Here is a 27,994-nt window from a genome sequence, read left to right as displayed (position 1 = left end):
TTTGATAATCTGCTCATGTCTAATTTCATAACAGATTTTTATATTGACTTAAAACTTTTGTCAGGACTTTACAATATCAGAGTGATTATCAATTCATTATCTGAGAATGTTAAGATTTTTTTTTTTTTTTTTAATAATTTTTTTTTGTTAAAGCAGCTCTTTTTGTTCCCCCAGGTCTCCTCTGTCACCAATTCACTCTCTGAATAACCTTAGCTCAGATGTGAAATTTTACCTGACGGTTTATGGGGGAATTGCTGTGGGTAACACTGTCTTCACTGCACTGAGAGCGTTTCTGTTTGCCTACGGAGCCATCTGCGCCGCGACCACCATCCACAACAGGCTCCTAGACAGAGTGCTAAAGGTAAGCATTATGCTTTTTTGACACTCAAAGGCAAATCAAGCTCATTATATAGCACAATTTGTAGACAAAGTGCTTTACAGAATAAGAAAGACATTAAAATCACAATGCAAATAAAAAACATAAATAATTGTAATAACATTAAAAGAGAAGAGGGCAAAATAAACCCTTTCATTCATATGCACAGCTAAGCTGTTTTGAGCCTGATTTTAACAGTCAGAGCAGAGACCTGTGTCACATTTTTAGAATGTAGTCAGTGATGACAAAGTCTTTTTACATTGCATTATTCACTTGTGATTTCTCTGTCAGTCGTAATCTACTACTGTAACCTTGGGTTTAACCTGCGTAATCACGAATGCCTATTTTTGTGTGCATCTTGTCTGCTTGCTTACTTTTACAATATATTACAATCAAATCATAATTGCAATTTGAGTTGGTGCTGCTACCAAATTGCATAGGCTGCAGTTACTTAGATTATAGAATGTCCTATGCAAAGAACAAAATATCCTTTTTTTTTTCAGAAAATAGAGCATGTTCTGAAATGCATGGGATTCTCGTATTAGTTTAGGAGCTCATATTTCTCTCTTCTGTCCAATGTCAATGCTCCTGGAGATGTTAACAGATATGAACTGAATCAGGCTTTTCAAACCTATTGGTGATGATGTCATACTCCTAGATAAGGGCAAGAGCTAGTTTTTGCTATTGATCAGGTTGTGCATTGACCTTTTGGATATTTCATAGCAAAGTGCAATGTTATCATTTCTATGAGTGACTAGACCCACAATTATTACAACTAACTATCTGCATTTTAACATTCATAATTTTAGCCCCCCCCCCCCATCTGTATTGAATATCAAATTGCAATACAAAAACTACAATTAGATTTTTTTTAAGCAGTTGCAGTACATTTTCTCTTTTTCTCTGTAAAATCGTTCTCAGGCCACTGTGAGTTTCTTCGACACCACTCCTCTTGGTCGTATTTTGAACCGCTTCTCCTCAGACATCTACAGTATCGACGACAGCCTTCCCTTTGTCCTCAACATCCTTCTGGCCAATGTGTTTGGGCTGCTGGGTATCCTGGTGATTATGAGCTACGGGCTGCCCTGGATCCTAGTGCCGCTGGTTCCTCTGGCTCTGGGCTACTACAGAATACAGTCCTTTTATAGACACACGTCACGAGAGCTCAAACGCCTCTGCAGCCTTACACTCTCCCCCCTTTACTCGCACTTCTCTGAAACGATCACTGGACTGGCAACAATAAGGGCAACTCGCAGCGCAGCCAGGTACAAATTCACTGTTTTGTTCCACTTTACAGAATTTGACTTTTAACACTTTCCAATAATCTCCATGTTTTTATTTGAAGTTAAGCTCTTTATACTTTGCCAATGACACAATAAACGTGAAGCAGCAGAATCCCTGTAAACAATGTGTAATATTGTTAAAAAAAATTATGGCCAAGTGTTTTGTGTGTTTGGTTTTTGGATGATTATCCAACCAGAAAGCAGAACTTGCCTCACATCAGTGTCTCATTTTGGTTGCCTGTTTCAATCCTGAAATCCATTTGGTTTAAACCTAAAAGGAATCTCTGATCTGAATCCTCACTTCTTAAACCCCAGCCCCTACGTCAGTGCTAGTGCAGCCTCTGGGGCCCTGTTATTAAATTTTGGAGGCCCTGAGCTTTCACATGAGACATCGTCTGTCCATATAATGAGAATGACAAAAACTTGTGTAGAGAACTCTACACACAGGTTAAGATACTGGTAACCCAGGTTCAGTAGTACCTTTTTAAAAACTGTAAAAGTTCAAGCTAAAACAATTCCTTTTAAAATTTGTTTTGAGTAACTTATGGTGAGGTTGTGTATGAATTAATTATGAATGTAAGTAATGCTGCTCTACAAATAAGCTTGACTTTATTTGTTTGTTTGTTTGTTTGACTGGGACAGTTCTTGGACAGACATGATACAACATTGAATGAATGAATGAATATTGTTTATTTGAGCAGGCATAATAATAATAATTAAAAAAACAAAAAACATTTTGCCAGTTCAGACAAAAACAGTGTACATCCAAATCCAAATTTTCCACAATGCTCAAAAGGAGTAAGCAGAAGTATAATACTTGTGAGAGCTTACCCCCCATATTTAACTAAATCACACAATTCAGATGTTGATCGCAGTAGCAGAGATTGTACAGAAAAGTTAGGTCACAATTCATCGTTTGCCCAAATTAATGTAAACACACAGGATTATAGTCAAAGGCTAATTTTCATCTGTGGTCCCAGATTGCTGAGGTCACAAAAGGGCTAAACAAATAAAATATTGCACAACCCATTAATTGCACAGTTCCAATTATTGCACTATCCAAAATATTGCACAGTCCATTCATTGCACAGTCCCCATTACTTCACAGTCATTTTGGCCACACGTTTACATTTTAGACCCATTTTTAGAGCAGCCTTGGATCATTGGTGGGTTTGGATTTTACGTTTTCTTTCTGCAGGTTTCAGGAGGAGAATACAAAGCGTCTGGAGCAGAACCAGCGCTGTTTGTTTGTTTCCAACGCGGCAATGCAGTGGCTCTACGTCCGACTACAGCTCATCGGGGTTGCTGTCGTGACAGGGCTTGCGGTCATTGCTTTGGTGCAACATCAGCTCAAGTCGGTTGACCCTGGTGAGAAACACACCAAACTGTAACTTAAATGGCATATAACAAAACATGGTATGAGAACCTGGCCAAAACAAAGCAATATCTACAGAAATGCATGAGCCAGGATGATATAAGAAAGAAACCACTCTGCTGAGGGTAGGGTTGTCGAAAGTTTCAACCCAGTGTGTGAAATTTTTGTATCATGACAATACTACTTGTTTACTACTTGTGTTCTCATCTTTAAATCTCTATGGGTTTTGCTTTTCATACATTTTCTGTGCAATTTGACATCACACTTTTTCATCTGAATTGCTGGTGTTTTATATGCATGTATTGTTTAATAGTGATGGGAGGACCAGGGAAATGCACTCCTTACCGGGAGCTTAAGATCATCACATGTGTGGCTAAACCGCCGTTGTCAAAGCCTGATCTCATCAGATCTCAGAAGCTAAGGGCTAGGCCTGGTTAGTACTTTGAGACTGCTGGGAAAACCAGGTGCCACAGCCTTAGGCAAGGCATTTCACCCAGATTTTCTAGTATGAATGTGGGGTGTGAGTCTTTTCTCTTTCTTTTCTTTCTTTATTCTTTATTTGTTAGGGACCATGTACAAATTCATTAATCTTACAAAAGAAGAGATGATTTGTACCAGATTTAGCTACTGCTGCTTTCCATCTGCAGTCCCTGGGCAGGTGAATACACATTAAAAGACACATTTCATTACAATTATGTTATAAAGCTAACAGTTAATCGTTGACATTAGCAGTAAAATACAATAAATGTCCCCATGTCCAATGCATGTTTCCTACAGTCCATATCAATTTAAAACATCAATTATGTGCAGGTTTTTACAGTGAACACAGAACATTACAAATTAACTAGACTGGTGTGGACACATTTGATCATCTAAAATGTACTTTTTGAAATTTCTAGTAAAATTATTCAAATCTACAGAAAAATTCAGACTGTCTGGAACTGATTCCACCGTCTGATGGTTTGAAATAAAAGGCCGTCTGAGCGTATGCAATTTCGGTTCCCAGAGGACTACATTTTATCAATGTATGTGGATCTGCGTTATTAACAATTTTGAATACATTTCTTTATTTTTGAATACAAAATTAAATTGTCATAACTGAACATTTTATATTTACTTAGGACATTACAGTGGTGATAATGAAGGGATTTTTTATCGAGTGCCTTTAATGCTTGATCATAGATGGAGCTGAGAGGTTTAAGCGTGCTGTCATTCGCCTGAGACCAGCAGATCACACAGTAGATGGTGTATGAGATAATCATGGCATTATAATATGGGTTCCTCATGTGTCTTAGGGAAGAGATGTTTCAGGTTTAGTTGCGTAATTTTTTTATATGCTTTTTGAAAGACAAAGTGTGGTCCAAATGAACCCTTAAGTACTTTGTCTCTGTTAAAATATTTATTTGCTCCTTTAACAAGGATGTTGAGCATATCTTTAACTCTGTTAGTTTTGGTAAAATACATACCAACTGCTTTATTAATGTTTATTGTCAGACATGTCAGATGTTACCAATTTTGTCCATAGCTGAAGATAATGTGGTGGCCACTTGCTGCGCATCCCTTCCATGTGAGTAGCTGACAGCATCTGTGTTTGTGATGATCTGGGAGGTCATTGATATATAAATATATATAAGTGCTGAACAACAGGGGCCCCAGAATTGACCCTTGTGAAACTCCTGTTGTTCCTGCAAGGCTGCAGAGAGGACATAAAATTGTTTATTCTTACACACTGTACCCGATCTGAGAGATACGATTTGACCCAATGTAATGCATCAATGGAAAGATGGTACTGACAGAGCTTGGACAGGAGGACAGAGTGATTTACTGTGTCGAAGGCCTTTCATAGATCTAGAAACACAGCACCCACTGTGCCCCCTCTGTCCAGGCTAGCTCTAATGCTCTCTGTCAGGTAGCAGCAGGCAGCTTTGGCAGAATGATTGCTGTGAAAGCCAAATTGCATTGGATATAAGAAATGATTGTCATTTAAATGCTCTGTTTAACTGTTTTTTAATTGTTTTCTCCAGAATTTTTGATACTGCAGGTAATATATTAATAGGCCTGTAGTTGTTTACCTCACTTTCACCACCAGATTTGCGAATTGTTGCAGTTTTGAAAACACTGGGGAACACTTATTAACAATTTGGGTTATGGTTGATTTGAATGTCTTCTTGTGTTTTTGATGAGTGTGCTGTCAAGTCCCCAGTAGTCTTTGGCCTTGGAATTTTTTTGAACTTTGATAAGGATTGTATCAATTTATCCGTTTTAGCCTGGTCAATACAGTTGAAACTTAGGGTAGTACTGGAGGAAGGGGCGGGTGGTATGAAAAGATGGATAGATCCAGATATTTGTTGTGTGATTTTGTTTACAGAATCTATCAAATAATTGCTGAAATGTTGAGCAACTGTTGGACTATCCTTAAAGTAAGTCCCATCATTTTTATTGTCCTGCACTTTGGTTTCCCTCTTCCGCTTAGTTTATCCATTGTTTGCCAAAGCTGTTTAGAATTTCCTTTGGCCTGTTTGATGATATTAAGAAAGAAAGTTGCTCTTGCTTTTCTAAATTACATTATTTCAAAGCCGGTTGTAAGCCCGGTGTTGGTGGTCAAAGGGGCTGATGGAGCCCCGCTTTTGTCAGTCTGCCCTAGTTCACATCGAGGTGGGCATGTGGGCATAACCAATATATACAGTACACTCAGACACCTCCATCCAACAGTGATTATTCACAAGTTTGCGTTGTCGCCTGCAGGTTTGGTGGGGCTGTCCCTGTCCTATGCCCTCTCTATCACACTGCTCTTAGCTGACCTCATCTCAACATTCACTCAGACTGAGATGCAGTTGGTGAGTGTGGAACGAACGGAGGAGTACTGCACAGACCTGCCCACAGAGCCCCAGGACCTCACCTCTGACGTGAGACAATTTAAACTCTCATATAAATGCACTTTCTCTCCATTCCATCATTAGGCCATTTCAACTACATGCTGCTATTTCCTTCTTCTATATCTCATTCTCCACCACCATCATTGTCCTGTGGGGAGATATTTTACTTTTAAAGTTGGGCTACCGGATTTACAATCCAAGAAAGTAGTTACCAGTGTTTGGACCTATCTAACTTGTGTTAGTCTATTTCTTACAAGTCCTTTGGCACATTGCTAGCATACACATTTTAGAGCAGCTTTTTCAGACAGAAATGAGAAGCAGGGTGGACCATTCTTGGACAGCCAATCAGCTCTCATCCCAAAGTGTCATATTGTGAATTGCATGGCTTGTCATACATAAATGTTTTCTAATTAGATGAAGACAGTGTCTGCTTTTACAGTACACTTTATGGGGGAAATACAGAATTGACAAATTAATGAGGAAAAAAAAAGGGGTACTTACAGCTTTAATATGACTATCATACTGTCTTAATTTTATCTGTAGACACTCATTCATTTCTTACTATACAATGTGTCTATCTAAATGTATTAAATGACTTGTTTTTGTTGCTCAAAAATACTTAAAAAAAAAAAAACAACTCCACAGATTTTTCAACTTGAACTGGTGGTGGCGTCACCTGCTTGTCTCTATAGAGATGGATAACTTTAATGCCATACTGTGGAACTTTCCAGGCAAAAAAAAAAAAAAAATCTCCTTTGAAACTAGCAGTTGGTGGACCCTTTTTAAATTAAGTTATATGTGAAAGCTCTCACCCCAAAGCATCATGTAGTCACTCACATAGCTTAAATTTGCATTGAAAGTGGCGTCTACCCGTCTGATTTTACAATATACTTTCTGTGAGGCTGAAACAGAATTTACTCATTGTAAAAGTCAAAGTTAAATCTGTCAACTGGACAAAACATTGTAGAAGTGAAAATGTTTTTTCTGCTTATCCAAGCCCCTTCTTCAATTCTGGTCAGATTGCTGGTCCAACTAGCTCGCTCTATTCTCTTTGTTTTCTTTGTTTGCTTTGAGTCTGAGGATGGAGTTATATAGGTAGGAGTAGGACCATTAAAAGTTGAATGGAGGCCATTAAGGCTGAAACTGTTACCAATAGCTGTTAGAATTTCAATGTAGTTAGCTCCACCCTTCAGCTAGATCTAAGGCCATGTCCACCAGCAATCTGACCATAACTGAAGAAGCGGCTTGGATGAGCACTGAAACGTCTTCACTCCTACAACGTTTTGTCCACTTGACAGATTTAACTTTGGCTTTTACTATGACCTGGATGATTGAGGGTTTACACAGACATAATTTACTCATGAGAAAAAAGTTGGGATTTTCAGCTTTAAATTTTTTTTTTGGGTTATATTTGTCCACCCCACAGCTGCCTTCCAGTTGGCCTGAGCAGGGCTGGGTGGAGTTTCGGTCAGCGGTGTTATGTTACAGGGAAGGGCTGCCCAATGCTCTGGAGGGGGTCAGTCTGGTGGTACGACCCGGGGAGAAGGTTGGCATCGTTGGCAGAACAGGGTCAGGCAAGTCCTCTCTGTTCCTGGCTCTGTTTCGGATGGTGGAACTGGCCGAGGGACAAATACTACTGGATGGACTGGACATCAGCACTGTCGGGCTGCCTCAGCTCAGGTGGGAAATGGTTATTCAAGGGTTTTTAGAGTGATGCCCCATTACAAATATATTGTAAAACCAGTGTCAAAATCAGACCACAGTACTGTCTGCATCTAGTTAAAAAATGTTTCATTGTGTGAGAAACTGGAAGTGCGCTGTTAGCATACTAGTTGTTATTTGCTTTATTGTGATGCCAAAACTTCACTCTGGCCTCTGACAGTTGTGCAAAGCTCTTAAACTCATTGCAATGAATATTAAGGATGTTAGGATGCCTTAGGAAAGTGAAGTATACATTGTACAGCTGCAATAGGATAAATGTAAAAGCAAAGCTATTGTTTGGTTTTCAATATCTAAAATGTAAATTTACAAATGTTGTACTAAGATCATTTTTTTCAATAACTAGACCTAATAAGCTGCATTTTAATGATAGTCCCTAGTAAATGTCAGTTAGTTATTTGACGCATCATTATGATTAAATCTTTAACTTAAAAGTAGTAGTAGTAGTGGTAATAGTTTTATGAACACAGGTGCGGTCTTCCACAACATACTTTTATCCATCCAGATGTGGCCCTCAGGAGAAAAAGCTTCTCCACCCCTGATTTAACACAGTGTTGATGCCCTCTGCAGGTCGAGGCTGGCTATTATCCCTCAAGACCCGTTCCTGTTCAGTGGGTCTGTGAGGCAAAACCTGGACCCCTGTGAGAGGCACTCAGAGCAGCAGCTACATGATGTCCTGGAGCAGTGCCACCTCAGCAGCGCTGTGCACAGGATAGGTGAGTCTCTGTACAATAACACTTGACAGATGATGTCATGTGAAGTTCGTGAACGAGTTGGCTCTTTTGAGTGGTCCAGTAATAAGAGCAGTTGAAACCTGATCTCATTTTTTAGAAGAACTTAATGTTTTTCTATTTTGTTTTTATGCATTTTTAAACTGATTCACACTGACCCAACTTAAGAATCAGCACAGAAGCAGAATAGGCAGCACGAGTGACATTTTTGTGCACAAAAAACAATAAATAGCAGAAGAGCGTTCCACAGTCTCATCACTACTCATAACCTTAGACAAATCAGCACATGGCACATATTATGCATTCAAACACTGGAAAAACGGAAATTCTATATTTAAGTTAATATTACAGAATGTTAGTCTTTTTATAATGTGAACCTCAAATGAGGAGGTTGTCTTGACGGGGAGGACATACCGGCTTTGCTTTAGCATTTGTTTGTCTAACACTATCCCATAGTGCTGTGGGATGTAATGTCTTAATTTATTAAACAGCAACATCTGATGAGAGTCATGGCTCCTCAGATTTCTCACATCAGATTATGTGGTTAAAGTGACATTTTAATAGTTTGAAACCTCCAGGAATCTGATAATAACCTGATTGTGAGCATGTGTGTATGTGTTAGTGTCCCCCTAATAAAATACTTTTGAGATGAGCAATCACTGCAAGAATTAATGTTACCTGTAAGAATTCAGGTTAGAATTAGAAGTGGGGTTTTTTTTGGTTTTTTTTGTTAGGGACAAACAATGATTTTTTTCAACAATTGCAACATTTGTAATTAAAATTGAAAGCTCAATTCTTGCAAACTTTATACACCTTCAGGAGCAAGAATGAGAAAAGACTGAAGTATGAACTGCTAAACCTATGTAGTAATTATCTGTATTTCAGTTATCAGGGTTTAAACCAAATCTAAACCCATACAGACAGGTTATTATGTTTTGTCTGTAGCAGATGTTTACAATAAATATTAAGCATTATATTTTTTAATTGTGACTACTGAAATTGCAATTTTAATTCAGTTGCAACTAATCGTCCTAATTCATTCCCAGCCTCTTTTTGTACATCCTTTATACCAATGACTGTACCACTCTACTGGGACAATAACTCCATAACATCCACCAATCTGTTAACCATTTCACCAAGTGGTACTCCAAAAACCTTCTGGAGCTGAAGCTTGACAAGACTAAGGAGTTACTCATTTACAATCACTCACATATCCCAGACCTGGCCTCGACCATCATACCGGACAAAACAGTTGAACATGTCAATCACTTCAAATATCTTGGACGCACGCTAGACCAGGGGTGGGCAAACTTTTTGACACGCAGGCCACAATGAGTTCTAAAATTTGACAGAGGGGCCAGGCCAGGATATATATATCATCAGAGATTTGGCCTGTAACATGTAGCAAAGCATGAATATGCAAGGCTTATTGTACAAATTGTTTTCCAAATGCATTTTAAAAACTCTCCTTCGGAGAAAGGCTTACTAGCATGTGCTAATTTCAATGCCAGCAAAAAACTTGCCTTGGTACTTTGATCGGACTTCGGTGAAAAAATATTTTGCTGTCCACGCCGTATTAAACACTCAGTGCTCTCTATCCACATTTCTTTTCTTTGATAAACTTCATTTTTGCAGAAGTGCTGATAAGAGAATAAAAGTAATACACACGAACAAGGCTGATGTAGCTGAAGTGTGACATCTTTTGTGGAAACACTGGCATTACAGTGGAAAATTAAATTGAACAAGGTTTACCCTTACCTATTTTAATATAATTTGGCCACGTTCGGCGGGCTGGATTAATAAGCCCGGGCCGTAGTTTGCCCACCCCTACACTAGACAATAAACTTACTTTTGAACAAGATGTCACTGATATCCATAAAGGTTCCCAACAAAGACTCCACAAGCCCTTTCTGTCACCCCACACCTTCTGTTACTGTTGTACACCAGCATTATTCAACCCATCACACTCTACGACTGCCCCTGCTATTTCAACACACTCCCCATCACCGACAGAACTAAACTCACCAAGGTCTCACACACACATCATCCAAAATCATCAGCTTGACAATTACGGACCTCTCCCACCTCAACAATAAAGCTGTAACACACATGGCCCAGACAGTCAACAGGGACCCAGACCAACATCTCCACAGAGTCCTTTGTGAATGACATTTCATTTGTGTAGTTCTTCGTCCCTGGCACATTTCTGAGGCTCAGTTCTTTCAAATAATCTTTAATTGTCTATTTAATGGTCTTTAATATCTTTCACTTAAATGAGGCGTGTCTGTTTTAAACATAAACTGACTCACTGCTTTTTACAGTTTTCACTCCACCCTTAACTCAACAAAACAGGTTCACAGTGTCACATCAATGGAAAAATTAAACATGACGACAAAACTCCAACATGCCTTGTTCGGACATGTTTAGGTGAACAAACTGAATGGCTACAGCAACTGGGATAGGCCATGCCACCAACTAACTATACCTGTTTCAGTACAAATGACAAAACGATTACCGGTAGATAACATTTTGGTGATTCTTAATTTTTTTGTTATACTGTTATATAAATGTTATAATTGTAATTGTAATTCAAGAAGCCCAAGAGACTGCTTGTCTAAGGCCGAAGATGATCATTCACAATTAGTATGGGACACTCAATACATTGTGATGATATTGTCCATTCTCACCATGCCTCCATTGTAGGGAGTATTATGACCTGATGACATGGGCTAAATGACAGGAAAATTTCACTGTAGGACCAAGGACATGTCCAGCTAGTTTCAAGAAGGTGTACTGCTCCAGAAAATATTTTAAAGGTCATTTTATATTTCTGTGATATAAGGTAAATATAAAGTAGCAAAAATATTACTCAATATTACTCAATATTACTGGTCCAAGAAAATACTTAAAATTAAGAAAATACAACCCCAATTCCAATGAAGTTGGACGCTATGTAAAACTTAAAAAAAATTACAGAATACAAAGATTTACTAATCCTTTTAAACCTATATTGAACTGAATAAACTACAAATAAACATGGTATTTAATGTTCAAACTGATAAACTTTATCATTTTTATGCAAATATTCACTCATTTTCAACTTAATGTCTGCAACACATTCTAATAAAGCTGGGACAGGTGCAACAAAAGAATGGGGAAGTTGAGGAATGCTTAAAATACACCTGTTTGGAACATCCCACAGGTGAACAGGTTAATTGGAAACAGGTGAGTGTCATGATTGAGTATAAAAGGAGCATCCCCGAAGGGCTCAGTCATTCACAAGCAAGGATGGGGTGAGGTTCACCACTTTGTGAGCAAATAGTCCAACAGTCTAAGAACAACGTTTCTCAATGTACAGTTGCAAGGAATTTAGGGATTTCATCATCTACGGTCCATAATATCATCAAAAGATTTGGAGAATCTGGAGAAATTTCTGCACGTAAGCAGCAAGGCCGAAAACCAACACTGAATGCCTGTGACCTTCGATCGACATTTACATAAAAACAATAATGTTTATCAGTTTGCACGTTAAATATCATGTCTTTGTAGTTTATTCAGTTCAGTATAGGTTGAAAAGGATTTGCAAATCATTGTATGCTGTTTTTTTTATTTTTTTTTATTTTACACAGAGTCCCAACTTCATTGGAATTGGGGTTGTACTTGAAACTACTACTCAAGTAAGAGTAGGAAGAGAGACTGTCTGGCCCTAACATCTTTATTTTATAAAGTTGTTGTATGTTTGTGTTCAGGAGGTCTGGATGCAGAGGTGGGAGAGAGAGGGAAGTCCTTCTCAGTGGGACAGAGGCAGCTTCTGTGTTTGGCCAGAGCTCTTCTTACTAAGGCCAAGGTACTACTACTACTGCTACAACTACTGCTACAACTGCTGCTAAGACTAATTTTACTACTACTGCTGCTTTTATTGCTGCTGCTACTGCTACTACAACTACTATTTTTTGAATCATACTCTGTCAAATCTACCAATTCAGTGTTAGTTTAACCATGTCATTAAAATTTTTTTTGAATGATTTGTCATTATTAATACAATCATTCTAATTGCTGCTGTTCGTGTACTTGTGTTCTTGTTGCAGCGCTGGAATTCCCTCATTGTGGGACACGTAAAGGTCCTCTTATTTAAAATTCCAGGGTCATGATGCTACATTAGGCAATACATTAGACAACAACCGAAATCGTTTTATCAGCCAAAGCTCTGCCCTTCAGGCAAATGTTCTTGCTACTGCTATGTTGATCACTATTACTATTTCTCCTACTGATGCTATTGGTACAAGAAAGATTATATGTTTTTTGTTTTTTTTACTTTTTGTAGGTGCTCTGCATAGATGAAGCTACAGCCAGTGTGGACCAGAAAACTGACAAACTTCTGCAGAAGACGATTAGAGAGACTTTCAGAGACAAAACGGTGCTCACCATCGCTCACAGGTGACTAATCCTTTTTTGTCAAAGGATGATGGCACAAAGCCTCCCCCAGAGTATTTTCCAAAAAATCTTTGGCTCTGCACAATGGTGCCCAGCTAGTGCCTGTCACTAGAGCAGTAATCGCGGTAATTTCTGCCCTAATTATTTCTTTCTCTATTCAGTATAACAGATCACATGATGGTTGTGTGGATTATTTCAGTTTATGCCATTATTTTAATATTTATAAGTCTCCAAAATTAGCATCAAGACACAGAGACCTACCTTTATAAACACAGAAGTGTCCACCTGCAACTCCCTGTCACTATTTATAAATTTTACTATTACTTGGCTAAAAGTCCATGGAGAAATCATTACGGCAAATGTAGTATTGTAAGAGATTCTGATTCTTGTAACACAAATTGCTTGATTATCAGTTTCTGTCTGTCAGTCTATTGGAGGAGTGAGAGGAGTATGAGGAGACTGTTATCATAGTGAACTACACAAAACAGAGAGAGATATTTTTTCCTTCTTTATAAACATTTGCCTTTTCTTGCAGGATAAACACTATTTTGGACTGTGACCGTGTGCTGGTGATGGGCGGTGGGCAGGTGCAGGAGTTTGATTCCCCTGAAGTTCTTTGTCAAAACGAAAGCTCAATGTTCCATAGACTGGTTATGGGAGGAGCCGCTCAGGGAGAGGACTAAAATCTGAATGTATTTTTACTTTTTATTTGAAGAATTGACAAAAAATAAGGGAAAACTGTGAAGAAACTACACAATTTTTTGCACTTTTTTGAGTATGGCCACTGTTTACTTTTAAATGTTACAAGCTAATTCTGAGTTTTGCTAGCCTGAAATTACATGTTTTCAACACAGTAATCACTGTATTTTTCGTCCTCTGTTCATGACTAATTACTATAAATGCTTACAAAATACAAGTGAAATCACAACCTAAATATCTGTGCATCAGCAGTATGTTTTCTAATTTTAATGTCAAGCCCTGGTTACGTGTATTTTGAAATTTTGAAATTTTTGATGACATTTTAATGGAATGTAGAAAACGAGGGTCACAAACATAGTGACAGAAATATGATATAATAATCGCCTTAAATGTCCTAAAGAAGTTTTATCTTGTTTAATTGTGAAGTAGAACAGGCACAGAATATCAGACAAAAAAATGATGGACCTTTGTGAATTGTTTAAGGAGTGGAAAGCACTAAATAAGTATTTGTTTTATCTACCTGTTTTAAAACTAAATGAAGGTGAAATAAAGTGTTTTGATAAATGACACAATAATACCAGTAATGTCAATACCAGTATGTCTACACTTATTACTGTACATTATACAAACCGCACCTTATTTTTCTCGGCCGTCTCTGTTCGGTTTATTTTTAGAAATAAATTTTTATACTTTTTGTTACAGCTTTTTTTCTGCCAAATTATTTTGTAAAATCTTGTCACTGCAATCAATAGGGCTTGATCCTTTTTGAAGTTGTTTGTACCCTTTTTGTAAATGCCTTTTATATTATTTCTGTAACAATTTTTTTCTAAGGAAATTGTGAAAATGTTGTACCTTACCTTAGTTATAGGGAAAGGAACATGCCAACTCCTCAAAAAATGGCTCTAGACAGTCTAGAGATTGAACCAGAGATCTTCTGGCAGTGAGGCAAAAGCTAACCGACTATATCTCCAAGTGACCAAAGACTGTTTTGGGGACAATAAAGTGCAAGTTTTCTTTTAAGTATTGTATTCAAAGTATGGATCATCATATACAATGCGCAACAAGGCTAACACAAGGCACAACCTCCTTACTCATAAGCAGAATACAGGCTAACCACTCTGCCACAATAACACACAGAGGACATGTGCACTCCACTAAGAGAGATCAGGAATCTAACCCACAAACTCCTTACTGAGTATTTATAAGTCATTCCTTGTATTGTCGTCTAATATGTGACAATTCACTGTTCTGAATTTTTTCCTACAACTTCCAGTTCAGAGCCATTTCCAGGTAAAACATAAAACATGACCATTTAAACACACACCACTGTTTTTGTCATTGCTTAGTTCATAGAGAAAAGGGCGGGATCCTGCTGTCATAAGGCGGTTCAAAAAAGCATTAAAGGATTTGGATGTGGGAACAGACTGAAGAAGAATGAGCAAATAATAACCATAAGACTAATGTTTGTACACAATAGATCGTGTCTAGGCTACTGTTGAAAGACGTGTTAATATTAGAAAGTAATCTCTTTGTGTGAATAAGTTGTACGTCACTTCATACCCCATTATTTTTTCAATTTGTGCGTTGAAACAATGTTGACTTGCATGTTTTTGATCCAAAGCTAATATGCGGATTTTATCTAACGTAACTTTTCTAGTTGAGAGTCCTCCACCTGCTCATGTACTGGAGATGTCATTACTTTGTGAGGAAATGTTCTACAGTATGGCATTAAGCCTGTCAATTCATATGGAGAGTAAGGGGTTTGATTTATTTGGTGGTTTGATAGAGATTGCCAATTTATTTTACACTTAACTGAACCCGACAGATAATTATGTCCAAAACAAAAAAAAACAGAAGCAATCGAGCTATAGCCGACTAATTAAAAAAACAATTCAATATATTCAGTGTGTATAAAATAAATAAGAGTTTTTGCCACCAAGTGTTGTTCCCGTTACTACCCAAAAGGCCCAAACATTTACAGCGTACATATTTGCAGCAGTAGTCAGAGTCATTGCCTGAGTGTACCTTTGTCATTGGGGCGTGTTTGTTTAAAGGCGTGTTTCTGTTGACAGCTAAGGTGGGCGGAGCTTAACCTGTTGGTTGACTTCAGTTCAGTATCTGTCCTATGAAGTACTGCTGATCTGTCATACTTTGTACTACATGAGGGGCAGAATGGAGTAAACAACTGCAATTACTGCTACTACAACTACCGCAAGAAATACACAAATGGACAAGGTCAGTGCAAGTTTGTTGAAGTTTATGTATGTTAATGAGATTACTAACTAAAAGTTCAATACCGATATCATTCAGAAATAAGTTGGAATTTTAGCCCTGGTTTAAGTCTTGGTTTACATTCTTGTTTTGTCCTGGGGTTTAACATTTTAATGCAAACTAGGTGAGTGAAGTGTTTTGCCCAAGGACACAACAACAGTATGCTTTGACTGTGTTAGGAATTAATTGATGAATTTTATAACTGCCAGAAAACTTTTTTTCCTGCATTCAAAGTACCAAAAGTAAATCCAAAAAAATATTAATGAAATATCAAATTATGACTTAATTTGTTGTTGTTTTTTCCCACCAACCAAATATAAAAAACTAAATCAAAAATGAAAAATTTAATGCTTGAAAATCCAAGTTTCCAATGAAATGTTTTGCATAAATAATGTTTTTTACTTGTTTATTTTTAACTTTTAAAAAAGTATTGTTATAGAGTTAGTGTGTTCACACCTATCCTGGTTCATGATAAAACTAGTATTAGCAAAAATAACAGTGGCTTTAAGGATTACAACAGGTATATAAAATAACAAGATGCAGTTATGCTACAACAGAAAAACAAAGATGTCACTGATTGCATTGTGGATTTTGAGTGCTATGGTGCTAGTTTCAGTTGCATAGTTTCGCACGCTCACTGCCAGGGTCAGTTGTGGTTTATAAATACTGTCACTGTCAACATTTCCACTGTGTCTTGTATTTTAGTAGTGGGTAGTGGGTAGTGGGGATACAACATCCAACCTTGTTACATGTTAATTGGTCAGTCAAATTTGAAGTCTTTGTTAGAGAGATTTCATTACTGTGCTGTGCTGAGCCGCACACCGTCAGCTCAGTACAGCACAGAAATGGAGCAGTCGTCAAATGGATGAACTATAAACACTTATGTTTCAATTAGCTCTACGTTAGAAAAGCACCTCCTTGTAAAACATACATAATCTCTATCTTTCAATTCTTTAGACCATTACCAGAATGCACTTTTGTATGAGCACATTGGTTCAACAAACAAATATTAACCAATGTATTGAAAAGTTTAGTGGGGCAATCATGTTAGATGTTTTTGAGATAAAGTTTCCAGATTGAAATGGTTTGGACATGGACAGAGGAGGCATAGTGAATATATAGTGCAGAGTAGTTCCCCTCATACTTGTAGCTAAATCTATATCATTTCTAGCATATCTCATGATGGATCAATAGGCCAAACAGCTCAAGTTCAGCTCAGTATCACCGTTTTCTTCATCTCCACCCAACATTCAACACCAGGATGAGGTTTCTGACATGGAAAAGATATTTATTTAAAACACACCTTATATTCACCCATTCACAGCCTGGAGCTAATTGTAACAGAAGACTAATTAGATTGACAGTTGTTATGGCAACAGCAAGAAGGTCATGTGTGTTTGGAAAATAAGATGGAAAAAAATGCTTTAAGTGTGCATGGGTAATAACAGTATAAAATTGAGGTGGTGGCCAGTGGACAGGTTTTGAATGTTATGACAAAGCAATGAATATTTGCAATATTTATCTTGTTTGGGGCTAATCTTGTGAATTACTAGGCGTTTTCATATAATACTAAAACTACCTCAAAATGTCTTGCCTGCAAAAATAAAGAACTCATTTGTTAAAGTCAAGAATAAAAAATGTAATCCTACTGGTACAACATATTCAAGGTAGCAGTTGTCATAGTAACTGTGGTAGATACAGTTATAGTAGTAGTTCTACTAACAGTAGTAGTTTCTATTGCAGGGTTTCACTTTGTGCATATGTGAACTTTGACACTAGTTATTATTACATAACCTGATCTAATTGAGTTTATGGCAACACATTTATGGTTTACGAAACTGACCTCAAAGACATGACAATAATGTTAAAGAATGCTGTTTCTGTCCTGTGAAGATTATTAAAATTTATAAAAACTAAAGATATTATCCATATGTGTATTTCATTTTTAACCAGTTGTTGGCAGATGTGAAACTTGTTCCCCCCTTCCCTCACCTGGCCTTTGTTTAGACTCACCTGTGCTCTCTGGTCTTCTTCTGTCAAGTGGTGATATGTGAGAATAGAACAGTGACAGGTCAGCCAGTCTAATTAAGGATGGTAGCTTTAAGAGTTGGGCAAAGCACCTTGTCATAAATGCAGTATGCAAGTGATTGATTGGCGGTGGCTGGAGAAAGGCACAAATTGGCAGCCTAATTTTTCTCAGTCTACCTCAGGGCAGCTGTGACTACAGAAGAGTGTGGGGAGTGAAGGCACAAAATTGTAAATCACAAGACTGGCACATTATTAGCTGTTAATTTACATAATAGACCTGGCTGGTGTAACTATTGTTTTAATCCATTATCTGCAGTTTAGAGATTGTTTTTTTATTGAAGTAAATTTAGTAAATTGCTTGACTTCCAGAATTATCCTAGATATGCACTATGCAACTTTTCTTTGGATGGTCTGTCACCTTGTCTACATGGAGACATTATTTCTTTGCCTATAATGTTCCACAGTATGGCATTAAACTTCGCCATCTAGCTACATGGAGACAAGTAGGTGACACCATCAGGCCAAGTTACAAGTTAGATCTGCGGAGATGTAATGGCACTGACAGTAAAAATGCATGTTTTTCCAGAAGATTTTTTAGCAATACAAACACCTGTAACTGAATAAATGCAAGCTAAAGTTCAATGCCATACCACTGTGGAACATTCCTGGCACAGCAATAACATTTCACAAACAAGTGGCGAACCCCTCACCACAAAATTTACATAGTGCACCTTTAAAATCAGCCATAAATCTACAAATCAAATAATTAGGGCTAATAAAGGAATATATCTAAACTTGTCAAAACTCAAAAAGTTTTTTTTATGTTACGACTAATCAATATTTATTTCATAGATTAAAAAAAAAATTATTATTATTGTACATTGCCCATTATGGGATCTCTCGAAAGCAGTGGGTGTGTCCCATTACCTGGTGTAAATAGATATATATTCAATCAACAGATGAACAAGTTTGTTTGGGGCCCCAGGACTTGACACACGCCCTGCTTTTCAGTTTGCATTTTTGTGACTGGACACACCCAAAACAATGAGAATGATCACAATAATACACTGTCACCAAGGTGCTACGATATTGTTTGGGTGGCCTCATAACAGGAAATGGACAAATTCAGTGTAGCAGGATAATAAGAAAAAATCTTTTTTAAAGTCCTTAATGTTACAAGAGTCACAAACCTGATTCTTGTTTGGCCTGGAGGAGGGCCTCCTGCTTGTTTCCATGAAAATCTTGTTCCTTTGGCTATAATCATTCACAGTATGAATGGTTTTAGAGTTTTATTTCCATCATGTACGTGATGTACCACCCCCAGAAAGTTACTTACTGTACCTTTTAAACTAAGCACCAATATTTGGCATCATAAAAATCAACTTAAATGGACAATGAACTGTGAAATTGAAACTAGTAAGGACGTAAAATAGGTCTACCCCAAAACCTGGTCTAGACTTGAACTAAACAGGGATTTAACAGTGTCTTGATTAGGTATTAACTAGGGCTAAACCAAAACTAAACAAGGACTAAATCAGGAAGCCTATAGGACTAAACCAGGACTAAATGATATGCAGTCCAGGTTTTATACAGGACAATCTTTAGGACAAAACCAATAGGACTAAATTGGTCTAATCCAGATCTGAACAATGACAAGTTCAGTAGGTATTTCAAAAATAAATTAAATAACACAGGTCAAAAAAGATCAATAGGACTTTTACAGTCCTCTCATTGTGACTCTAACATTGCTGAACAATTTTCCGTTCAACAAAAGTGCTATCAGTTCTTACCTGTTAAACTAATGCAATTTGTAGATATCTAATCCATCTAATTTTTGCACGTGACACTTAAAATTCCTTTCACTGCAGCCTCAAGCATGTCGGTGTGTTGCATTCATAGACAAAACCAAGCTCGTGTTTCTCATTCTTTTAACCTGAATAATCTACGTCTAAACAATCTCCTCTTTTTCTTTTGTAGATTTGAACTGCTGTGATTTCAACCCCAGAGACAGAAATTTTAAACCATGGTATGATTCACTACACAATGAAAACCTGTTGAACTTTGAGCTTTTTTTCCCCCCACTGAGTTCACCTGATTATTATTAGTACATTGTTGAAATGAATACTAGTAAAAAATAACCCAGCCCGAAACTATAGACAGTTTGGTCATTTGTTCTCCTTAGTAAAATTTCATGAGAAACAGCTCTTTTATTGAACTGTCTACAGTGTACTGTGAATCCTCTGCTCCACCTGACCCTCTCCTCTGCATCCTCTTCAGTTTTCCTCTGTACCATATATTCACTATCCCTCCTATGTACATATTCAAACTATCTCAATCTGGAAACTAAATAACTGTAATTTATTTTATTTTTTATGTCCCTTTCTCAGATGACTTTGGGGTATCAATTTTGGTATCAATATATATGCAAAATATATTTTTATGAGAAAGTACGAAAAAAAAGCACAAATGTTAAAACCTAATAATTTATTAGAGGCACGGTGAATCATTCTGCTTTGTTTATTATACCATACTTCAAAATAATTTTAAACGATTGCAGTTTAACCTGTCCCCATCTCAGCAATATTTAGTCTAAATTAGATATTGTGTATGTGTGCATTTTTTTTAAGTTATTCCTTGTGCACTATATTTGTTGAACCAAACTACAAATTCAGTGTATTATAAACATGACTTGAATCCCATGAATTGAAAGTTGTACCATATTATGAAACAGCCAAATATGCAGTAAACTGAATATTTTTTGGTGATTTTAACACTGGTTGTATATGTTTTTTAGTTGACCCATCGCAGAGGGAGGAGTCTCTCTGATGCTTTGACCCTGGAACAGTCAGACAATGGAAGCGTGGTCATCTCCAGCGTCTCCACTGGATCATCAGACACTCAGGAGTTCAGGGCAGGTAAGTGGTTCATGAATGTCCCTAGTGATTTTCTGCAAGGATTTTTATATACATTGTTGGACTGAAGTGACTTAACACAGGACAGATGTAAAAAAAAAAACAAAAAAAAAAAAAAACTAAAAGAAACTTTATTGCTCGAGTTTAGATTGCATATGACAGGCTACGGATACTTATTTACTTAAAACATAACGTATTTCAGTTTTTATAAAAATCTTGTCTAGGTTTTTGGTTTTTCTGTTGTTGTTTTTTTTCCTAATTTTGGTTTTCAATTTCACTTCCTGGTTGGAGACGGGGAGCGGACATTGATAATTCCATTTCAAGGTTACTTAGCAATCATAATGTTAACAAGAGCTAAAATTTTGCAATTGTAATAAAGACATTACAACACATGTTGTAACTACAGTGTACCTTGAGGATACATATACTTTCTAAAATAAGTTTCTAAATGTACAACTTTTTGAATGATGCTTATACAGAAGTGTTTTTTTGTGTTCAGGAGATGAGCTGGTGGGAGCATCCATAAACTTTGATCATCTGTCCAAAGACGAGGTGCATCAGGTGCTTAAGGCCATGGAACCATTTAACTCCAACGTCCGGGTCCTGACCAGGAGTAACATGAGCAAGAGTGTGGAAAACCTGAACCATACCTTCAAGAGTCCAGAGGCAGTGAGTGTCTATGTAAAAGTCCTCCATCAAAAACATGAACTTAGATTCTTAGACAAACATGTTCTGAAATCCCAATCATTTCAGAACATGTTTGTAGAGGTCTAAACTGGGGTTAGTAGTCTTTGCAATCACTACATTACAATTTTACATTTATTCACGATTATTAACGCAATGACTAAACAACAGTGAAATTCATAGATTATCATTCTTCTTGTGTGTGGCCATCTTAAAACTTAAATTACTTTGTTTTGCTTCTAATGATTCTCACAATAGTTATTATTATATAGTATGACCTGTATATACACAGTTACTGATTAACCAAATAATTTGGACATTCCAATTTACTAGTTGTGACTTTGCAAATCGGTGACACTTTTGCTATGTGAACCAATAACACATTGTCTTCCTTATATTTCAGCGTTTCAGTCCGTATAGTTTTCCTAGTGAAATCAAACTTTCACTCATTTCCACACATAATTATATTTAAATATAACATGTAACTTTCTTTGACTTTTCCAGATGTTGAACGACTCCTACAACAAACTCTACAACAACAAAATCAAGAAGTACATGAAGAGCAGCTCAGTGGATGCAGATGCCCAACTCAACGGAGACGGCTCTCTTAAATCAAGCTCTAAACTTAACTCTGACTTGCCGCGTCTTGGGGTTGATTTTGGTCTTCTTAAACGAAAAAAGAAGAACTTGGACACTGAGTTTCCTGGATTATCTGGTTCAGTTGATAGTGATTTGGGGGGTAGTAACATGAATCTTCCCCCACTGGGCCTTGGTGGATCACAACTCGGACTTAATACAAATTTAAATGGACCAGATGTAAATCTATCAGGAAGTTTTCCAGACATTCACGATTATTCATCCAGAGCTAGCTTACAGTTGCCAAATATTGAAACATCTGGACTGGAGGTCAATGGTGGACTCAAAGCACCTAGTTTAGCTACAAACATGGGCAGCCCAAATTTAAGCTTGCCTAGTAGCCATCTTTCAGGGCAGTCATTTGGGGTCAAAGCTCCAAGTTTAGACATTGACAGAGCTAATGCAAATTTTTCAATTCCAAATGTTGACCTATCTGGGTCAAATATTGATATTGACAAACCAGATTTTGAGATTCCAACTGGTAAAATCAATGGGGACTTGTCAACAAAACTTAAAAGCCCAGATCTTAACTTGGATCATCCTTCCATTAACATTAATATGCCCAAAATGAAATCTGGAAAAGCACCAGACATTGATTTAGATATGCCAGAAATTGAAGGGCCACAACTTGATCTAAACGGCATGCCTTCTAGTAAATTAAAGATACCAAAGTTTGGTTTAAAACATTCTGCTCTAGACTTGGATGCTCCTAAGCTTGTACGACCCAAAATTGATCTTTCTGGTGATGCTAGCCTCAAAACACCAAAAGTTAATGCAGACTTACCCAAAGCTAACATAAAATCTGCAACTCTCAATGGCAAATACAAAGCACCATCATTCGAAATGCCGTCATTTAATCTTCCAGAAGTAAAATTACCAGATTTTGATGGAACAGATCTTGATGTGGACTTGCCATCCCCAAAGCTAAATTTACCTGATGCTAAGTTGAAAGCAAATTCTCCAGACTTGGACATTAGTATACCTTCTGGTAAACCAGACATTAATGCTCCTTCTGGTAAGATCAAAAAGCCCAAATTTAAACTGTTTGGCACGGTACCGAAAAAAGATGTTGATTTAAATGCAGGTCTTAAAACACCAGAAATGAGTTGGAAATCACCAAAGATAAGTTTGGATGGTCACAGTGCAACACTCCCGAGAGTGGGAACTCCAAATCTAGCGGTCGAATCTCCAGATTTAAACATAGGTGGAGCAAAAAGCAAAATCAAAATGCCCAAATTTAAAAAGCCAACTTTAGATGGTGAGTTGAAAACACCAGATTTTGACATATCTAAGCCAAACTTAAACATGCCAGAAATTCAAAGTCCACATTGGGATATAAGTGGTCCCTCTGGAAAAATGAAAATGCCCAAATTTTCAGGGTCTCTGCCGAAGTCAGACCTAAATGCTGATCTGAAAACACCAGATTTAAGTTTAAAAGGGGGGATAGATGGCCCTGATCTGGACATGCCTGATGTAGATCTAAAGAGTCCTAATTTAGACTGGAATGCTCCAGATCTCAAAATTGGTGCACCTCAAGCCAAACCCAGGATGCCCAAAATGAAAATACCAGAAATCAATCTCCCAAGTTTCAAAGGATCCAACATCAACGCTGGTTTAGATGGTCCTGACATGGATCTAAAGATGCCAAAAGCAGATCTGGACATGCCAGATGTGGATCTTTCTGGAAAATTTAAGAAACCAAGTTTTAACATGCCAGACTTCAGCCTCTCAGGTCCAAACTTAGACCTTAAAAAACCTGACATGAATTTGTCCAGTCCCAAACTGAGCGGTGGTTTAAAGGGCCCTGACCTCGATTTAAAAGCCCCCAAACTTGACATGGGCTCCCCAGATCTGAGCCTGGACATGCCTTCAGGGAATCTGAAGACACCTCAGCTGCAGGGGCCAGACTGGGACATGAGCGCCCCTTCTGGCAAATTCAAAATGCCAAAGTTTAATCTCTCTGGTCCAAAGATGGACGCTGATCTTAAGTCCCCAAATTTTGACCTAAAAGCACCAAAGATAAAGGGAGGCATTGAAGGCCCAGACCTGGACCTACCTGACCTCAAAGGCCCACAGATCAATGCAGACCTGCCCTCAGGAAAACTGAAGCTCCCTGAGCTCCAGACTCCAGACTGGGACATGAAGGGCCCCTCTGGAAAACTCAAAATGCCAAAGATGAACCTCTCTGGCAATCTGCCCAAAGGACCAGACCTGAACCTGAAGTCTCCAGATTTTAACATGAAAACTCCAAAGATTAAAGGAGATTTTGACAGTCCAGATTTAAATTTAAAGGCCCCAAAGATTAAAGGAGGGCTAGATGCTCCTGATGTCAATTTAAAGGCTCCTAAAATAAAGGGGGGCATTGACACCCCAGACTTAAACCTCCCTAATGTGGATCTTAAAGCTCCTAACATTGACATGAATCCCCCAGATCTGAGTATTGACTCACCTAAAGGCAAATTCAAAATGCCCAAAATGAAGATGCCCAAGTTCAGTCTCCCAGGCATGAAAGGACCTGAGATCGATGGAAAACTGGATGGTCCAGATTTTGATCTAAAGGCTCCGGATGTGAATCTAAAGGGCCCAAAAGCAGGTCTGGACATGCCAGATGTGGATCTTTCTGGAAAATTTGAAAAGCCGAGCTTTAACATGCCGGACTTTGGTCTATCAGGTCCAAATTTAGACTTTAAAAAACCTGACTTGAATCTGTCTGGTCCTAAACTGAACAGTGGTTTAAATGGCCCAGATCTTGATCTGAAAGCCCCCAAACTCGACATGGGCTCCCCAGATCTGAGCCTGGGCATGCCTTCAGGGAAACTGAAGACACCTCAGCTACAGGCACCAGACTGGGACATGAGCGCCCCCTCTGGCAAACTCAAAATGCCGAAGTTCAATCTCTCTGGTCCAAAGATGGACGCTGATCTTAAGTCCCCAGACTTTGACCTAAAAGCTCCAAAGATAAAGGGAGGCATTGAAGGCCCAGACCTGGACCTACCTAACCTCAGAGGGCCTAAGCTGGAGGCTCCTGATCTGAACATCGGTTCACCAAAAACTAAAATGAAAATGCCCAAACTGAAGATGCCCAAGTTCAGTCTCCCAGGTATGAAGGGACCTGAGATTGATGGAAAACTGGACGGTCCAGATTTTGATGTAAAGGCTCCAGATGTGAATCTAAAGGGCCCAAAAGCAGATCTGGACATGCCAGATGTGGATCTTTCTGGTAAATTTAAGAAGCCAAAATTTAACATGCCGGACTTTGGTCTCTCAGGTCCAAACTTAGACCTTAAAAAACCTGACTTGGATCTGTCTGGTCCTAAACTGAGTGGTGGTTTAAATGGTCCAAACCTTGACCTAAAAGCGCCAAAAATAAAGGGAGGTATTGAAGGCCCAGACCTGGACCTACCTGACCTCAAAGGGCCTAAGCTGGAGGCTCCTGATCTGAACATCGGTTCACCAAAAACTAAAATGAAAATGCCCAAACTAAAGATGCCCAAGTTCAGCCTCCCAGGGTTTAAAAGCCCAGACATTGATGGAGGTCTCAAGGGTCCAGATATGGACATGAAGCTCAAGGCCCCTGAAGCAGACCTCAATATATCTGGTCCATCCCTCAAAAAGCCCAACCTACACCTGCCTAATCTGGGTCTGTCTGGCCCAAAGCTGGAGGGTCCAAACCTGGACCTTGCTGGTCCAGACCTCAATGGAGGACTCAGTGGTCCAAACCTGAACGGTCCACAGATCAGTGCAGACCTGCCCTCAGGAAAACTGAAGCTCCCTGAGCTCCAGACTCCAGACTGGGACATGAAGGGCCCCTCTGGAAAGCTAAAAATGCCAAAGATGAACCTCTCTGGCACTCTGCCCAAAGGACCAAACCTGGACCTGAATGCAGACCTGAAGTCTCCCAATTTTAACATGAAAACTCCAAAGATTAAAGGAGGTTTTGACAATCCAGATTTAAATTTAAAAGCCCCAAAGTTCAAAGGTGGCATTGATGCTCCTAACATTAATCTGAAAGCCCCAAAGATAAAGGGAGGACTAGATGCCCCAGATTTTAATTTGAAAACTCCAAAAATCAAAGGGGGACTAGACACTCCTGAGATGGACCTGAGGGCTCCAAAGATAAAAGGTGGCTTTGACAGTCCAGATGCAAGTTTTGGCAGTCCATCTGCAAAGGTTAGAAAACCGCATCTTAAAGTTCCAGATGTTGGGTTTTCAAGCCCAAAAATTGATAGTCCAAATCTAAATATAAACTCTAATTTAAGGACTCCAGAAATGAATGTTAGGACTCCAAAAGTTAAAGGAGGAACACTGGAACTCAAAGCGCCTAAATTAGAGGTTGGCACTCCTGATACGCCTGATGTTACATTTAGAAGACCCAAAGTCAAAATGCCAAAAGATTTCGACATTAACACTCCAAAGGGCAAGATGAAAATTCCTGATATAAGTCTTTCAGAACCAAAACTTAAGGGACCAAATGTAGACTTGCCTAATGCTAATGTTAGGGGTGGTGATTTGAATTTGAGAGCTCCTAAAATTAAAGGAGGTATCAATGCAGCTGATTTTGATTTCCAGGGACCTAACACAGATCTTGATTTGGCAGAAGGCAAAATGAAAATGCCTTCTATTAACATGAAGCCACCAGAGTTGACAGGAAATAACAGATCTCCAAATTTGAACATGCCAAAAGCTAGTTTCCGCAATCCTGATCTTAACATTGATGATCCAAGTTTCCAATTTAATACTTCTTCGCATCAACTACGTAGGTCAGAGATTCCTGGAAGTGTAAAAATACCCGATTTAAATATTGATGACATGAGTTACCATTTGCAAAACCCTAATGCTAATTTGAGAACCAGCTTGCCAGTGGTAAACAGCAACATTGATTTTACGCGTTCAGATCTAAACATAGATGATTTCACTGGTAAAGACCATGTATTAAGAGCAAGAGCAGCAAAAATGGACCCCCAAACTTTGCACAAATGGTCATCATCTGGTCTTAATTTAGATACAATAGAAGGTGGACAAATCAGTAGAGGTGGAGCTGATTTGAATGTGAAAGGCCAAGCGTCAGTGCAGGCCAGTGCGAACGATGGCTACTACGTCACAGTTTTCCCCAATCATACAAATCAGAAAACACAAAATCGTAAATCGTACACTCTCGGGGGTCTAGACTTCAACCCTGGAAACTTAGACTTAGAAGTTCCAGAGCTTGATGTGAATAAAGGGTCAACTTACTTCTTCTCAAACCTTATCTGATGCTCTGGTCACATGGAGATGGGTATCTTCAAAAACAGATTACGAACAAGGTAGGCTGTAGTTCCCATGTAGCGCTGACTTTTGTAAGATTGTTTTTGGAAATAGCCATATATGTGTGGACAAGGCATCAGTTAAGATGCCAGTTTTGTAAAATATCCTATTGTTTATTTATTTTTAACTCATGTTTTTGTTCATGTTTACAGGTTGAATTATTATTTTTTTGTATAAAGACACAAAGCCACATGTAACAATGCAGCATTCCTTTCTTCATTTGCACTTTTTTAAATTATACTTTGTAATATTAAACCTACAATGTGTAAGGATTTTAACTGCTATTTGTAAAGGTAATAATACTTGTGCCAAAGCTCAAGGGTCTTCCATACTGCCATGTTTTGTACAGTTTTAAAAATGAAATATTGAATTAAAGTCTTTTTCAAAATAAGATGGCCTGTCTCTGTTTTTAAAGGGTTTGTGTGTGTGTGTTTAGAAACAAGATACGTGCTCAAGGCATTCCACTCAGTGAAAGTAGTCATGGGTGTTTTTGAGAGCAAGGATCAAACAGCAAAAAATATATAAAAAAAAAACGAGGCACTTCAAGAGGGCAAGCGACGCATAAGGATGTGTCATTAAAAGGCCTTTATTTACCAAGCCAACACGTTTCAACCAAAACAGGTTTTCAGCAGAGCTTTAAAAAAAAATCATCTTCCTGTTTTCCTA

The 27,994-nt window shown here is 38.1% G+C and overlaps 2 protein-coding genes across 3 annotated transcripts in view; both read left to right on the top strand.

Moving 5' to 3' along the window:
* The window catches only part of abcc10 (ATP-binding cassette, sub-family C (CFTR/MRP), member 10), a 28,799-nt gene extending 14,535 nt beyond the window's left edge, over positions 1–14,264 (top strand). The window contains exons 17-25 of the mRNA XM_033975085.2: positions 175–361; positions 1,298–1,641; positions 2,858–3,027; positions 5,780–5,940; positions 7,337–7,590; positions 8,200–8,345; positions 12,110–12,207; positions 12,685–12,797; positions 13,330–14,264. Coding sequence (XP_033830976.1) covers positions 175–361; positions 1,298–1,641; positions 2,858–3,027; positions 5,780–5,940; positions 7,337–7,590; positions 8,200–8,345; positions 12,110–12,207; positions 12,685–12,797; positions 13,330–13,477 — 1,621 coding nt within the window. The 3' untranslated portion in view covers positions 13,478–14,264. The remainder of the gene's footprint in view (positions 1–174; positions 362–1,297; positions 1,642–2,857; positions 3,028–5,779; positions 5,941–7,336; positions 7,591–8,199; positions 8,346–12,109; positions 12,208–12,684; positions 12,798–13,329) is intronic.
* Positions 14,265–15,636: 1,372 nt separating this feature from the next.
* si:ch211-69b7.6 (neuroblast differentiation-associated protein AHNAK) lies at positions 15,637–27,706 on the top strand. Of its 2 annotated transcripts, XM_055223098.1 has the most exons (5): positions 15,637–15,728; positions 19,770–19,818; positions 20,587–20,707; positions 21,204–21,373; positions 21,893–27,706. In XM_055223098.1, exons 2-5 carry the CDS (start codon positions 19,816–19,818, stop codon positions 27,275–27,277), a joined length of 5,679 nt encoding a protein of 1,892 aa, XP_055079073.1. In that variant the 5' UTR covers positions 15,637–15,728; positions 19,770–19,815; the 3' UTR covers positions 27,278–27,706. The 2 variants fall into 2 exon arrangements, with proteins under 2 accessions (XP_055079073.1, XP_033830964.1); XM_033975073.2 differs by lacking the exon at positions 19,770–19,818.
* The last annotated feature ends 288 nt before the right edge of the window (positions 27,707–27,994 follow it).

The sequence above is a fragment of the Periophthalmus magnuspinnatus genome, chromosome 1 (genome assembly GCF_009829125.3).
Source record: "Periophthalmus magnuspinnatus isolate fPerMag1 chromosome 1, fPerMag1.2.pri, whole genome shotgun sequence".
NCBI lineage: Eukaryota > Metazoa > Chordata > Actinopteri > Gobiiformes > Gobiidae > Periophthalmus > Periophthalmus magnuspinnatus.
Note: the sequence above shows the minus strand (reverse complement) of the source record. Positions and strands in the feature narration are given on the sequence as shown.

Excerpts from the sequence above, each read along its gene's own strand:
- si:ch211-69b7.6 (XM_033975073.2), top strand. Across the intron at positions 20,708-21,203 it reads CACTCAGGAGTTCAGGGCAG|GAGATGAGCTGGTGGGAGCA; the intron begins GTAAGTGGTTCA and ends TTTTGTGTTCAG. Across the intron at positions 21,374-21,892 it reads CCTTCAAGAGTCCAGAGGCA|ATGTTGAACGACTCCTACAA; the intron begins GTGAGTGTCTAT and ends TGACTTTTCCAG.